The sequence below is a fragment of the Oncorhynchus gorbuscha genome, linkage group LG11, assembly GCF_021184085.1.
Source record: "Oncorhynchus gorbuscha isolate QuinsamMale2020 ecotype Even-year linkage group LG11, OgorEven_v1.0, whole genome shotgun sequence".
In the NCBI taxonomy this organism is placed as follows: Eukaryota; Metazoa; Chordata; class Actinopteri; order Salmoniformes; family Salmonidae; genus Oncorhynchus; species Oncorhynchus gorbuscha.
Genome location: NC_060183.1, coordinates 67,930,796 through 67,946,948, shown reverse-complemented (window position 1 = coordinate 67,946,948; position 16,153 = coordinate 67,930,796). Strand labels below are relative to the sequence as shown.

At 42.9% G+C, this 16,153-nt stretch overlaps 1 protein-coding gene across 2 annotated transcripts in view; it reads right to left on the bottom strand.

Annotated features, from left to right (window-relative positions):
• LOC124049156 (1-acyl-sn-glycerol-3-phosphate acyltransferase alpha-like) overlaps window positions 1-14,698 on the bottom strand; it is a 33,586-nt gene extending 18,888 nt beyond the window's left edge. For both annotated transcript variants that reach the window (XM_046370531.1, XM_046370532.1), the window contains exons 1-2: window positions 14,254-14,698; window positions 4,716-4,849 (exon numbers count right to left, since the gene is read on the bottom strand). In XM_046370531.1, the coding sequence (XP_046226487.1) occupies window positions 4,716-4,849; window positions 14,254-14,429 (310 nt within the window). In that variant the 5' untranslated portion in view covers window positions 14,430-14,698. The remainder of the gene's footprint in view (window positions 1-4,715; window positions 4,850-14,253) is intronic.
• Between the last annotated feature and the right edge of the window lie 1,455 nt (window positions 14,699-16,153).

Below are 16,153 nucleotides of genomic sequence, written 5' to 3'. Positions count from 1 at the left end.
TATCTTGCAAGCAACACAGCAACACCTCCATGCTGTGCCCTTTTGGCCCTTAGACACATCCATGCATGCACAAATATATTTGGGCAGATGAGCAGAAGGGACAGGGCTTGTTGCAGTGGTGCTGTTGCTCCTTGATGCTCCCTCTAATGTAGACTGATTGGAGGAAGCATGCTGGCTGTGTTGAGATGTATGAGTTTGCATTCTACACAATACCATTTGAGAGATATATATATATATATATATATAACTCAAAAAAAATAAAGGGAACTCTTAAACAACACAATGCAACTCCAAGTCAATCACACTTCCGTGAAATCAAACTGTCCACTTAGTAAGCAACGCTGATTGACAATACATGTCACATGCTGTTGTGCAAATGGAATAGACAACAGGTGGAAATTATAGGCAATTAGCAAGACACCCCCAATAAAGTAGTGGTTCTGCAGGTGGTGACCACAGACCACCTCAGTTCCTATGCTTCCTGGCTGATGTTTTGGTCACTTTTGAATGCTGGCGGTGCTTTCACTCTAGTGGTAGCATGAGACGGAGTCTACAACCCACACAAGTGGCTCAGGTAGTGCAGCTCATCCAGGATGGCACATCAATGCGAGCTGTGGCAAGAAGGTTTGCGATGTCTGTCAGCGTAGTGTCAAGAGCATGGAGGCGCTACCAGGAGACAGGCCAGTACATCAGGAGACGTGGAGGAGGCCGTAGGAGGGCAACAACCCAGCAGCAGGACCACTCCTTTGTGCAAGGAGGAGCAGGAGGAGCACTGCCAGAGCCCTGCAAAATGACCTCCAGCAAGCCATAAATGTGCATGTGTCTGCTCAAACGGTCAGAAACAGACTCCATGAGGGTGGTATGAGGGCCCAACGTCCACAGGTGGGGGTTGTGCTTATAGCCCAACACCGTGTAGGACGTTTGGCATTTGCCAGAGAACACCAAGATTGGCAAATTCGCCACTGGCGCCCTGTGCTCTTCACAGATGAAAGCAGGTTCACACTGAGCACGTGACAGAGTCTGGAGACGCCGCGGAGAACGTTCTGCTGCCTGCAACATCCTCCACCATGACTGGTTTGGCGGTGGATCAGTCATGGTGTGGGGTGGCATTTCTTTGGGGGGGCCGCACAGCCCTCCATGTGCTCGCCAGAGGTAGCCCGACTGCCATTAGGTACCGAGATGAGATCCTCAGACCCCTTGTGAGACCATATGCTGGTGCGGTTGGCCCTGGGTCCCTCCTAATGCAAGACCATGCTAGACCTCATGTGGCTGGAGTGTGTCAGCAGTTCCTGCAAGTGGAAGGCATTGATGCTATGGAATGACCCGCCCGTTCCCCAGACCTGAATCCAATTGAGCACATCTGGGAAATCATGTCTCGTTCCATCCACCAACGCCACGTTGTACCACAGACTGTCCAGGAGTTGGCGGATGCTTTAGTCCAGGTCTGGGAGGAGATCCCTCAGGAGACCACCCGCCACCTCATCAGGAGCATGCCCAGGCGTTGTAGGGAGGTCATATGAGGCACGTGGAGGCCACATACACTACTGAGCCTCATTTTTACTTGTTATAAGGACATTACATCACAGTTGGATCCGCCTGTAGTGTGGTTTTCCACTTTAATTTTGAGTGTGACTCCAAATCCAGACCTCCATTGATTTTTTTGTGATTTTGTTGTCAGCACATTCAACTATGTAAAGAAAAAAGTATTTAATAAGAATATTTTATTCATTCAGATCTAGGATGTCATTTTAGTGTTCCCTTTATTTTTTTGAGCAGTATGTGTGTGTATATATATTTTACACACACACACACACACACACACACACACACACACAGGTCATTCTCATACAAACAGACACTCACAATGACTAGCTAACGTGTACTTTACCATTTTACCTTTACCATTTCATTACATCTTTATATATTGCAAATAAAACGTAAAAAACAAATAATATTTTATATTAATTTCAAACAACGGCATTAGCATGAAAGCAACTTACCAGTCCAAAACAATGTCCTCTCCGTTCAAAAAATATGCCCCAGTTTCAGTCTTCAAAATGGAGTCTTCAAAAAGCAGATCTGTCTCACTTTCACGATGAATTTCCTCTAAAATTGTTTGTACATTCATATATATCTAGTCTTAGAATTAGCTTTCCTTGACTTATTCGACCATGATATTGGATAAATAAACAGCTGAAGATGCAAGTCACCGAAATACTGCTGTGCGTAATAAGCTTTGCTCCTTCACGGTTGAATTGGCAATGGTGAAAGAACGGTCCTTACGCCAGCGTTCAATGGAAAGGTTTGTTTTACAACAAAGAATCATGGGATATTGCCGTTTACCTCTGCTCATTGGCTATCTACCCAGCTAGATTTCAAGACGATCAGTGGTCATTAAAAGACAGTCAATCAACGAGACAGTGGTCATATAATTGGTGCACAATGGGCTCGTCACTTGTTGTCTTCCAATCGTTTTTTCCGGGTCAATACGTCCCGCAAAATGACCCATCAGGTTTGGTTGTGTTACTTACAAACAAACAGTTGATTGCAAGGAAACCAAACATGACTGGATAAAGTCAGGGAAAGTCTATTTTACGTTGGATGTTACGTCGAAAATTGAATGACACGAAATTCAACGAGATAAGCTTTCACAAAATGTTTTGTGTTAGGCTATAAAAAAAATGGATTTAACCGAACAAAAGACCATTCATTGTGTAACAATGAGCCTTGGGATTGCAACCAGAGCAAGATCTTCAAAAGGTAAATGATTTATTTCAATGCAATCTGTGATTTTGTTACGCAAGCGCTGGCTGAATAAGTCGTTTGATATGGGGGTCTGTGCTCATAATCGCAGCGTATTCTTTCACAATAAATATATTTTTTTAAATCTGACAACGCAGTTGGATTAGCAAGATTCTAGGCTTTCGAACCATGGGAGACACTTGTATTTACATGAATGTTTAATATGACTATTTATGTAGCGATCACCGTATGTTGTCGAATTTAATCTGGCTAATGGGTTCGGTGCGCAGAGAGGTTAACAGAAGTTCCGGTAACCAAACAAACATTGTACTTAGAAATTATGGGAATTAATGGTAACTATACTACTGGTGAGCCATCCCCGTGGCCTACACTATGGATTAGTCCACTGAGACAGGTGTCAATCAAAATGTAATCATTTTAACTGCCCGACTAAAAACAGTTATCGGTCCAACAGCCTATCCACCAACCAGTCGACTAAATAGGGTGAGCCCTAGAGAGTTGTCTGTAGTCAATGTCATCAGTAGTGTATTGATCATTTGAGCGAGTCTGATCTATATCGCTGGCATGTGTCTGGATGGTTGTTTGTTTTGGTGTCCTGTCAACCGAGTTGTCCCAACAAAGTGCTCTTTGAGGCCAGGAGCAGAGAGAAAAGCTAGGGACAGAAGGCCGGGGTTGTTCATGAGGAGGGAAGCTAGGGACAGAAGGCCGGGGTTGTTCATGAGGAGGGAAGCTAGGGACAGAAGGCCGGGGTTGTTCATGAGGAGGGAAGCTAGGGACAGTAAGCCAGGTTGTTCATTGGGTGCGAAGCTAGGGACAGAAGGTCGGGGTTGTTCATGAGGATTGGGATCAGCAGGTGGAGCAGTAGTTCAGTAGATTATCTGTTATGGGAGGTTGGTATGGTAACTCCGACCCTAGATCAGCCATCAACCTCCTGCGGTGTGTTATCAGCTCTAATGAAGCACCTCTCTCCTTCTCCCTCACTGTCACACACTCCTTCTTTCCCTCCCGCTGTCAGACACAATCACCTTCTCCCTCACACATGCTCGCTCCCTCCCTCCCTTGCATTCCTGCTGTCAGTCTCCTAGCGTGTAGTCAGTCTCCTGACTTGCAGCCAGCTCATATCACTCAGTCACCACCAAGACACATACACACTGACTCCGCCAGCTAGTTGTTAAAGTGAACCCCCCCCCACACACACTTAAATCAATGTGACACACAAGGAACACAACCTAGGCCATATGAGCATCCAGTAGGAGACATACTAAGAATTCCTCTCCTGACCAACTCTCTGAATAGACATCATTCAAAGACCTTTAGAATGATAACAAAATCTCCCATGAGGGGATACCAAAGATGATCAATTTCGATGTGAAAATGCATAACACATTCTGCATTCAATAACTAAATTCAGCCAGTCAGCCTCATGGCACTAATTAAGACTAGTGCTGCACAATCCTCTGGTGCCAAGCATAATGCAGTTTATATTGATCCATGCCTTTCTCTAATGTAACCACATTATTTACAAAATACACCATCTTAAAATAGTGCTGTCTAGCCCTAGAGTGAGGATACACAGTCGGTGTTGGGTTTAGACTTAGACAGCCATGGTAGTGATCGGAGCTTGTGTGACGCTATTCCAACTGACAGTTGTCAGTCTTCGCCCACTGAAACCATGCGTATCAATCCCCACTATCCTCCTCTCTCAAAATAGAGTGCTCTGTGACTTGCAGCACTCAAACCATTACTAGAAGATTCCCTTAGGAAGTGAGCTATGGAGGGTAAGGTGGGAGTTAGTGAGAAGGGAGAAACCCAGTGTTTGCATTCAATACAAGAGGGAAGAGACTCAGAGACCAGGGAAATGCCTCGATCCTACTCAAAAGTGTGTGTGTGCACGCGTAAGTGTGCATCTGTGAGTGTGTCGGTCCGTTCATCCATCTGTGTGTGTCTCCTACCCAGTACGTCCAGGGAGCTCTGGTGATTGGAGATGATGACGTAGGGTCCCTCTGTTTGCAGGTGTTCCAAGCCGCTCACGTCAAACCTCAGACCCAGGAAGTACTTCACGTGACGAACCAAAGCACGGATCACCCTGGAAACCAAGAAAGGAACAACAATCAATTCAATCTTTATTTGAAAACCATTTCAGTGTCAAACGGTGTGACTAGAAACAAAACAAAGACATTAACGGCAGAGTTTCAGAGCATCAGTTCTGCTCAGTCCGTGAGCGTCAGTTCTGCTCAGTCCGTGATCGTCAGTTCTGCTCAGTCCGTGATCGCCAGTTCTGCTCAGTCCGTGAGCGCCAGTTCTGCTCAGTCCGTGAGCGCCAGTTCTGCTCAGTCCGTGAGCGCCAGTTCTGCTCAGTCCGTGAGCGCCAGTTCTGCTCAGTCCGTGAGCGCCAGTTCTGCTCAGTCCGTGAGCGCCAGTTCTGCTCAGTCCGTGAGCGCCAGTTCTGCTCAGTCCGTGAGCGCCAGTTCTGCTCAGTCCGTGAGCGCCAGTTCTGCTCAGTCCGTGAGCGCCAGTTCTGCTCAGTCCGTGAGCACCAGTTCTGCTCAGTCCGTGAGCATCAGTTCTGCTCAGTCCGTGAGCATCAGTTCTGCTCAGTCCGTGAGCATCAGTTCTGCTCAGTCCGTGAGCATCAGTTCTGCTCAGTCCGTGAGCATCAGTTCTGCTCAGTCCGTGAGCATCAGTTCTGCTCAGTCCGTGATCACCAGGTGAGCAGACTGATTACCTCCTAATCATAATGAGTAGGCTGTTACACAAAATGTGTATATGTAGTGTATGTGAACATCCCTTGAAATTAGTGAATTTGGCTATTTCAGCCCACACCCGTTGCTGACAGGTGTATAAAATCGAGCACAGTCGAGCAGTCCCCATAGACAAACATTGGCAGTAGAATGGCCCATTCTGAAGAGTTCAGTGACTTTCAACATGGCACCGTCATAGGATGCCACCTTTCCAGCAAGTCAGTTCGTAAAATGTCTGCATTGCTAGAGCTGCCCCGGTCAACTGTAAATGGAAACATCCAGGAGCAACAACGGCTCAGCCGCAAAGTGGTAGGCCACAGAATAAGACTGCCGAGTGCACTCACTATAGACTGCCTCTGGAAGCAACGTCAGCACAAGAACTGTTCGTCGGGAGCTTCATAATATGGGTTTCCATGGCCGAACAGCCGCACACAAGCCTAAGATCACCATGCGCAAAGCCAAGCGTCGGCTGCAGTGGTGTAAAGCTCGCCACCATTAGACTCTGGAGCAGTGGAAATGTGTTCCCTGGAGTACTGAATCACGCTTCACCATCTGTCAGTCTGATGGACAAATTTGGGTTTGGCGGATGACAGGAGAACGCCATCTGCCCAAATGCTTAGTGCCAACTGTAGTTTGGTGGAGGAAGAATAATGGTCTGGGGCTGTTTTTCATGGTTCGGGCCCCCCTTAGTTCCAGTGAAGGGAAATCTTAACATACAATGGCATTCTAGATGATTCTGTGGTTACAACTTTGAGGCAACAGTTTGGGGAAGGCCCTTTCCTGTTTCAGCATGACAATGTCACTGTGCACAAAGCGGGGTCATTACAGAAATGGTTTGTTGAGATCGCTGTGGAAGAACTTGACTGGCCTGCACAGAGCCTCAATTTTAACCCCATCGAAAACCTTTGGGATGGAGTGGAACGCCGACTGCGAGCCAGGCCTAATCGCCTGGCTCGCAGCAATGTTCCATCTAGTGGAAAGCATTCCCAGAAGAGTGGAGATTGTTATAGCAGCAGGGGGGGGGGGGACCAACTCCATATTAATTACAATGACTTCAGAATGAGATTGTTTGATGAGTAAGTGTCCACATACTTTTGCTATGTAGTGTATATTAAAAGTAAAGTTCTTCACATTATGCTATTTGAAAAAACTTTCCAACAATCTCCCCATGGATAATCACCAATCCTCAGTGTGAAAGAGCAGTGGAAGTTATAGGTCTACTGCCTTATTGACCTATGGACAATGAGTTCCATGCGCTCATTTCTTTAGCCGCCAATGGATCACGGTGTATCAATGTGTCCATATGGCAGAGGCTGGTGATCTCGCATTAGTTGACTTATCGATTTAATTCAGATTTTTATGATTAACCACGTGAAAATGATTGAGAAACGAAAACGTTAGTGAAATGAAACTGTTCGACTTAAATGTACATATGAAAATCATAATTGGCACACAGAACGGTAGAAAATGGTAGGATAAATTATGAGCTTCCCCAAACTTGAAACTCACTCACTGCCTATGAAGTCTATGAAATCATTGCCTCCATGGTCAGATTCTGCCTATAGGCTACTTTGAAGCAAGGAAAGACATGCCTCATAATATGAAATACATTTTTTCCCCCCCAGTCATTTTGGCCAGCAACAGTTTTATTTCCAATCGCCTTCTAATTTGATTAAAATTTTCAGCCAAAAGCCAGCGATTGCCAGCTAATGGAAACCCTGACCATCACATACAATAGCATGGTTAGACTCACCATCACATACAATAGCATGGTTAGACTCACCATCACATACAATAGCATGGTTAGACTCACCATCACATACAATAGCATGGTTAGACTCACCATCACATACAATAGCATGGTTAGACTCACCATCACATACAATAGCATGGTTAGACTCACCATCACATACAATAGCATGGTTAGACTCACCATCACATACAATAGCATGGTTAGACTCACCATCACATACAATAGCATGGTTAGACTCACCATCACATACAATAGCATGGTTAGACTCACCATCACATACAATAGCATGGTTAGACTCACCATCACATACAATAGCATGGTTAGACTCACCATCACATACAATAGCATGGTTAGACTCACCATCACATACAATAGCATGGTTAGACTGGTCTGCTGTTCTTGTTCTTACAACCATAATAAGTGGAAAGAAATCGTTCTCTTAGAGTTGGGGTCAGTTATAAAATAGCCTATCCTACGTAACATATGAATAACGATAGCCTGTACTACATTTACATTTACATTTAAGTCATTTAGCAGACGCTCTTATCCAGAGCGACTTACAAATTGGTGCATTCACCTTATGACATCCAGTGGAACAGCCACTTTACAATAGTGCATCTAAATATTTTAAGGGGGGGAGGGGGATAGGCAATGGTATTTAATCATAAACACAATGTTATGTCTAATTCTACCCTAATGCTATTTAGTTTTACACAAAGTAGACCGGCCTGAGATGTCGGTTTCTCATTACTGACTATGTATCTTAGTTTAAGGTAAGCTGAGGCTCTCTGTCAGGAAAGCAATAACAATCATGCTGAAGAGAGGAGGGCAAGGCAGCCATAACATAAACCCCCAGATCTGTCCGGGACACAAGGCTAGCAGAGCATGCTCTCTAACAGATGTCCTTCATTACTGGAAGACTACAGCCTCTGTCCCTAAAGGATGAAGAGGTGTGTGGTTCTGTTTACTCCAGTCTAGCATTCAGCATACTGTCCTTTTATTCTCCACTGGCCCCTCCCTGTGTGGGTTTAGAATACGATCAACACTGCTCAAGTCACAAGAATGAGTGTGTAGAGTAGAATGCAATGAGACTGGATCTGCATGTCAAAATATGATCTTCAAACCAGAATAAAAACACTATCACGACGATAAAACCGTCCAATCTTGCACAATCACGCATGCTTTTGCACAAGGCCTCTATCGACAAGCAAGCTGCTATTCTTATTAGACTACAGCACAGTCGTAAAGAGGAAGACAATTGCCTTAAATTCAGTTGCAACCGCAATGTCAACAACTGACATATCACAACGGTTATCCTCTAATGATCATGTTTAGGTTGTCAGTTTCCTCCTGAATGCCATTGCATGACTGCTCTCTAAAAGACACATTTTAACCCTCGTTTTTAACTATTTCAAAACGAGCAAAGCCAACAGTATCTTCAACAAAAGTCTACCGTGTAAGTGTTTCACAAAGCGTTTTAATTAAATATTAATTGAGCAAGGTCAGGGGGACCTCAATTCTATCCCAAAGTATTGTTCCAGTTTCAACAGATAAACGTGCCAAAGTTCCAGTCTAAGCAGTCCGAGACAGTTGACATAACCCAGAGAAAAAAAGAAAGAGTTGACAGCACACTGCAATACACTACATAGCACATCATGGTTCACTAGCACTGATAATAAGCCATTCCCCTTGAGCAGTGTCTAAACCTCATTTGTTTCCATCCCAAAACTCTGTGTGACAATTCAGGTTGGAATCTTGTAGCAACATTCCTATAGGGATGTAGACAGTGCCTTCGCTGTCTTGGTTGAGAATAAAATGACTCTACAAAAACAGTCTCCCATTCTAGAATAATTGCTAAAAATGCCTTTTGCCATGTGATAATGCTCAACACACCGGCACTAGTTTGGCAGGAAAACATGGCCAACCTATAAGGCTTTCAAAGACACTAAGCATTGAGTGGGTGTTTGACCTGGGGCTGTAAACTATGGTCATTCACACAGAGTGAGCGAGGATCAAGAGTCCCAGTTCCCACGAGAGGTCGACTGATTCATCGGAATGGCCGATTAATTGGGGCCGATTTAAAGTTTTCATAACGATCGGAAATCGGTATTTTGGACACTGATTTAAATTTGTATTTATTTATTTAAATCTTTATTTAACGAGGCAAGTCAGTTAAGAACACATTCTTATTTTCAATGACTGCCTAGGAACAATGGGTTAACTGCCTCGTTCAGGGGCAGAACGACAGATTTACCTTGTCAGCTCGGGGGATTCAATCTTGCCACATTAGTTAACCACCATCCTTTGCACTTCACGAGGAGCCTGCCTGTTACGCGAATACAGTAAGCCAAGGTAAGTTTCTAGCTTGCATTAAACTTATAAAAAACAATCAATCAATCATAATCACTAGTTAAACTAGTAATATCAACCATGTGTAGTTACCTAGTGTGTCCTGCGTTGCATATAATTGATGCGGTGCGTATCATTGCTCCAATGTGTACCTAACGATAAACATCAATGCCTTTCTTAAAGTCAATACACAGAAGTATATATTTTTAAACCTGCATATTTAGCTAAAAGAAATCCAGGTCAGCAGGCAATATTAACCAGGTGAAATTGTCACTTCTCTTGCGTTCATTGCACGCAGAGTCAGTATATGCAACAGTTTAGGCCGCCTAATTTGCCAGAATTTTACGTAATTATGACATAACATTGAATGTTGTGCAATGTAACAGGAATATTTAGACTTATGGATGCCACCCCTTAGATAAAATACGGAACGGTTCCGTATTTCACTGAAAGAATAAACGTCTTGTTTTCGAGATGATAGTTTCCGGATTCGACCATATTAATGACCTAAGGCTCATATTTCTGTGTGTTATTATGTTATAACTAAGTCTATGATTTGATAGAGCAGTCTGACTGAGCGATGGTAGGCAGCAGCAGGCTCATAAGCATTCATTCAAACAGCACTTGTGTGTTTTGCCAGCAGCTCGTCGCTGTGCTTCAAGCACTGCGCTGTTTATGACTTCAAGCCTATCAACTCCCGAGATTAGGCTGGTGTAACCGATGTGAAATGGCTAGCTAGTTAGCGGGGTGCGCGCTGATAGCGTTTCAAAAGTCACTCGCTCTGAGACTTTTGTAGAGCGATGGGTAACGCTGCTTCGAGGGTGGCTGTTGTGTTCCTGGTTCGAGCCCAGGTAAGAGCGAGGAGAGGGACGGAAGCTATACTGTGACACTGGCAATACTAAAGTTCCTATAAGAACATCCAATAGTCAAATACAAATGGTAGAGAGAGAACTAGTCAACCTAAAACTTCTTACCCGGGAATATTGAAGACTCATGTTAAAAGCAACCACCAGCTTTCATATGTTCTGAGTAAGGAACTTAAACGTTCTTACATAGCACATATTGCACTTTTACAACACTTTGTTTTTTCATTATTTAAACCAAATTTAACATGTTTCAATTTTTATTTGAGGCTAAATTGATTTTAGTGATGTATTATATTAAGTTAAAAGTGTTCATTCAGTATTGTTGTAATTGTCATTATTACAAATAAATGTAAATTATATTATTATTATTTTGTATTTTTTTTAAATCATCCGATTAATCGGTAGTGGCTTTTTTTGGTCCTCCAATAATCGGCATCGGCGTTGAAAAATCATAATCGGTCGACCTCTAGTTCCCACTAGCAATTTGAGGGTAGATGACCGTGACAGGCTGTGCTATCCTTCCGTGTTGAATCAGTCAACTCTTTCTAATACGGCCTGCCCCCTCTCGGTCTGTGTCACTGTGTGTCTGGATCTCCATCTTCCACTTCTCCCCACACGCTCCCTCACACACTCAATCTCTCTGTCTCTCACACACATGCAAAAAACACACACACACTTGTTGGCGACTGTGAAAATGGTCCAGCTGCAGAAAACCTTTGGGTTAAGAGAATACTGCCAGGTGCAACATGACACCACAGCCAATACTTCTGGTCTGCACACCTGGCTGTGAAACAGTTCTGTTATTCCAAGAGCACTGAACCTGAGCCAAGTCAGTCTGCCAGTTGTGTTATCACTAACATAAAGGACAACAGGCAGCACAAGGCTGGGGAAGACATACATTGATTTCTAGGGTACCTTTCGGAAGAGATAAGTTACAACCAGCCGGTAACATGACTCTGAAAGGGAGAGACTATCTGACCCCCAACTCCTCTCTTATTGTGTCCAACCGGCCATGTCGTCTCACTAGCCACAGTAAAATATGTCCCAATCCCTCTGGCCTGCAGACCAGTTGACTGACGTTTGCATTCTTGGGCACAGGGACTGTCTAAATGACTATGGCCCCTTAACACTCACATCTGTAGCCATTAAATGTTTTTAAAGGCTGCTCCAGGCTCACATCAATACCATCATTCTAGATCAAAAAGTTCTACAGCTGCTTCAATGACAGCATGTTGACGGGCTGCATCTCCGCTTGGTATCACAACTGCATGGCATCTGACCGCAAGGATCCACAGAGGGTAGTGCACACAAGCCAGTACATCCCTGGGCCAAGCTCCCTGCCATCCAGGACCTCTATACCAGGCAGTGTCAGAGAAAGGCCCTAAAAATGGACAAAGACTCCAGCCACCCTAGTCATACACGGTGGTCTCTGCTACTGCACGGCAGTAATTCATTGCCATTTACTCAGCTGGGCCAGGGGCGCTTTAATTAGGTCAGGTGGAAATGTCCGACAGATCTCAACTCCATAAAAGGAGGAAATTGCCATCGCCTGATCTCGCTGCTTTCTCTTCCTTAACTCCATCTGATCCAGAAGTTCTGTGCCTCCATGAATCCACATAAGTCCACCGACTCTTACCTTTCATCTGAATTATCTGTGGCGATCGGGAGAGTGGGCCATTCAGTTACTGTTAATAGTTATTACCGCGGAGCGCGGCTTGGAGCGCAGCTTGGAGCGCAGCTTCAAACATATTGTGTAATGTGAATTGTCAATGATCACGGCCCTACGGATCCTCATAGGCCAATTATGCAATCGATATGGTTCATGTGTATTGAAATCAATTATATGTACACATGAAGACAATTGAAAGAGTGAAATGAGAAACGTCATTGTTTGCTAACTGATTGACTTTGATAATGGGGATTATAGATTGTATAACCATTCACCGTTTGTATTCTTTCATGATTTATGATGAATAGTTACGAGCCTAAATGACTCGCGGATGATTACTATTGACTTAATGAACTGAACTGTTGAACTCCCTAACTTATGTTAATAATGAATGATCTGATTTGATCTTTGATTATGAATTTGATTGGATACATGTTATTTGTTTCCTTTGTGATGCAGCACAGACTACTCAGTAAATATACCACTTTATGGTTAAAGGAATTCCTTCCTCAGTCTCATCCATTCCTCTGTCACCTGACACGTGACCACCTGTTCACCTTCACTGTCAGTCATTCTACCTGTCCAGCTACCCACAGATTCCACTAATCTTTCAGGTACCGATGCTCCATGTCTGGAACCAACAGGATCCTAAAACAGCTTCTACCCCCAAGCTATTAGACTGCTAAATAGTTAAGTAGTTAACCAAATAGCTACCCAAACATTCTGCATAGACCAGTGTTCCACTTACACTGCTGCTACTGGTTACTGTCACTTTATTCCTAGTCATGTACATACAGTATCTACCTCAAATACCTCGTACCCCGGCACATCGATATAATACCTGGTACCCCTTGTAACGTTACTCATTGAGTACTTTTACATGCACAGTAATAATTCGATATTAATAACCCCCTGGAGTCTACGTGCGCCCCCCGCAAAAATCTTATCTGCATAAGATATGGCCGGACGATATGGCCGAAATATATCACGGCATTTAAAAAACCTATTTTTTTACAGTAAGGTAGTGTTTAACTGTATTTTAGAATCGAAATTCTCTTTAGGAGTAGTGCGTGACCGTTTGGTGGCAACACATACATTCCAAGTGATTTCAATGGGTATTTCTCCATTCTGATTGCTATTAAATTCAACTTCATACATTTTTACATTTACATTTACATTTAAGTCATTTAGCAGACGCTCTTATCCAGAGCGACTTACAAATTTTATTTGCAATTCCACAGCCACATAGGGCTGGACGATATTGAACAAAATGTTGCAATTGCGATTTGAATTGCGATTTACACCTGACAAATATGTCAAACTCAACCATTTCAAATATTTTACTGAGTTATTTCATATAAGGATATAAGTCAATTGAAGACATTTGACGAACTGAAATAAATGTGTAAAATCGTCTAAATGTCTGTTTTTGCTTTGTCATTATGGGGTATTGTTTGTTGATTGATGAGGGGTGAAAAACGATCATCTATTTTTGAATAAGGCCATAACGTAACAACATTTTGAAAAAGTCAAGGGGTCTGAATACATTCCGAATACACCGTGTCCAATCACATTAAACCAACTGATCAAATAAAACATCTTGCCTTGGTCCTGTTTAGACTTGAGACACAAAATCGATGACAACAATGCATGGATTAAAGTGCCATTTTTTGCAGTTGTTGGTTTAAATCTGTGCAAAAAAAAACATGCCTGTTGGATACATGTTTGGACCTGGTTTCCAGCCACGAAAATGTCGGGCCCTGAGGCCATGTCTGAATGCCATATGTAACGACAACGTTAGCAAACTACCTAGCATTAGCCGCATGATACCGTACAGAAAGTCCCAAACATCTGGCAATGCATTGGAGCTAGCTCGCTAGCCTTCTTACCAACCGCTGGATAGCCATCTCGCAGTCCGTTACAAAATGCAACAACGAATAGGTGAAAATATCTGCAAATACTTTTCCTGAAAGTAGAAACAAATAGTGATGTTATGGTTGCATTATTTCAGTCTTTGGCGAGCTATATAGCTACTGTAGCCATCTTCCATTCCCATGAGCAAACGTTAGCTAGCAATGCACGGCTCGCGTTGTTGTACAACCTGGAACTTACCTCATGTTTTCGATGTCCCTGCCGCCGCTTTTCAGAATACTAAGCAGAATCGCAATCGCAGCCAAAATCATCATATAGGCCACGTAGAAACACTTTTTAAAATAAAAAACAAAAGTGCTGCTGGTCCATAGCAAGAGTGGGACCAGCAGCAGTAGGAACACCAAGAGCGCATCCATACTGATTCCTCCACTGATATTGCCAGCAAGAGTCTCTGATGGTGCTAGCTAATGTTGTGCAATCATTAGCAGCACTGTGTGGCACCGACTGACATTACAACTGGCAAGAGGCAACACACAACTTGTGCAACTTCGGTGGTGCACGACTCGTTCTCTAGATTAATATAACTCGTGGACAACACTGTTCAGTCAACGATGGTGAAAGGCAGCCTCGTGTAGAGGTTCTTTAGGTAAATTGCCATGGAATTCGATGTTTTTTTCTGTTTCCGGTTGCACCTTATATGGTTCCTCGGTCACCGCTCTCAGATCACGTTCAGTGATGACAGCCCAGCCCAAAGCAAATACTGTAGTAACGGTTTCCAGAAGTAGGGAATGTAGAAGAGCAAGCTTTGTATTGTGACTAATCTTTTCTTTTAAATAAGTTGTAAAATATTTTTTTAAATAACATTACGGTTTCAACAGATGTAGCTTGCAGGCTGCATTTATACATCCAGCTAATGACTTAGGCTGCTGATCTCATTGAAAAATGCATTAAGTTACTGTTGATGCCTGGGGCCAAACTCAAGTCAAAACTCGTGTTATTTGTCATCCTCTTAAAATCTTCATAAAATATTTGTTGGGCTGTACAGCATCTCATTCTCTCTCTCTCTCTGTGTCGGCAAAGGGTGGCTACTTTGAATAATCCCAATATAAAATATATTTTGATTTGTCTAGCACTTTTTTGGTTACTACATGATTCCATATGTGTTATTTCATAGCATTGATGTCTTTACTATGATTCTACAATGTATAGAATAGTTTTTAAAATTAAGAAAAACCCTTGAATGAGTAGGTGTTTCCAAGCTTTTGACTGGTACTGTATATACAATATCTTTGTTGTTCTGTCCTTTTAAACATGTCTGAAGTAGGATAAATCATGTATTTAATATATGACACAGAAAACACAGACTTTGATTGGCATCTGAACCAGGATGACTCATGTTTGACTCACACACACCGTGGGACTGAGGATGCTCTGAAATACATGTTGGTGGACTCCCTGTCAGGATGGCTCAATACACTCAACAAGATGGATCTGATGGTTAGAGGTCTTCAGAAGAAAAAGCAGGAAGATGAGCGGAAAAGCCAATCATGAGTGTATGCAACAAAACCCTTTTCCGCTATGGTCCAAGCGTAACCAGATTTAAGCATTTCTGACAGTGAAGAGACATTTACACGTTTATCCCTCTTATAGATCAAGATGTTAAGTCATCAATATGCCAGATTAAGACTACAGATAAAACAGGATTAGTTGTGATAATCCAGGAGCGTAATCTAGCCCTGCCCGGTGCCTCAGGCTTTAGACCGTGTATCTGCTGTTTGTTAACTAGAGATGCTTTGGACCATGGCCAGATAATCAATCACTGAGTGACTGCAGTGATTCTTACTATTCCACTACTACTGTTCTAGTCAGTCAAAAGCTGTAAACCTGCAGCTTCAGGAGTAGACAAAATAGCATTGATTCATTATGATTGTCATTCACTGTCATTATTTACAAAGTCAACATTGTTTTACGTTTTTTATCAAATCATTAGTTGCTGTAATCTGATTGTAAGAAGCCTCCGAAAGTTATTGGATTATTTATATCCTACTACATCATAGAAAATAGTTTATGGTTTTGGACAAGAGCCCAAAGATTTCCTTAGAAAATTACAGTGTTGTTTATTGCATATGTATCAATAAAT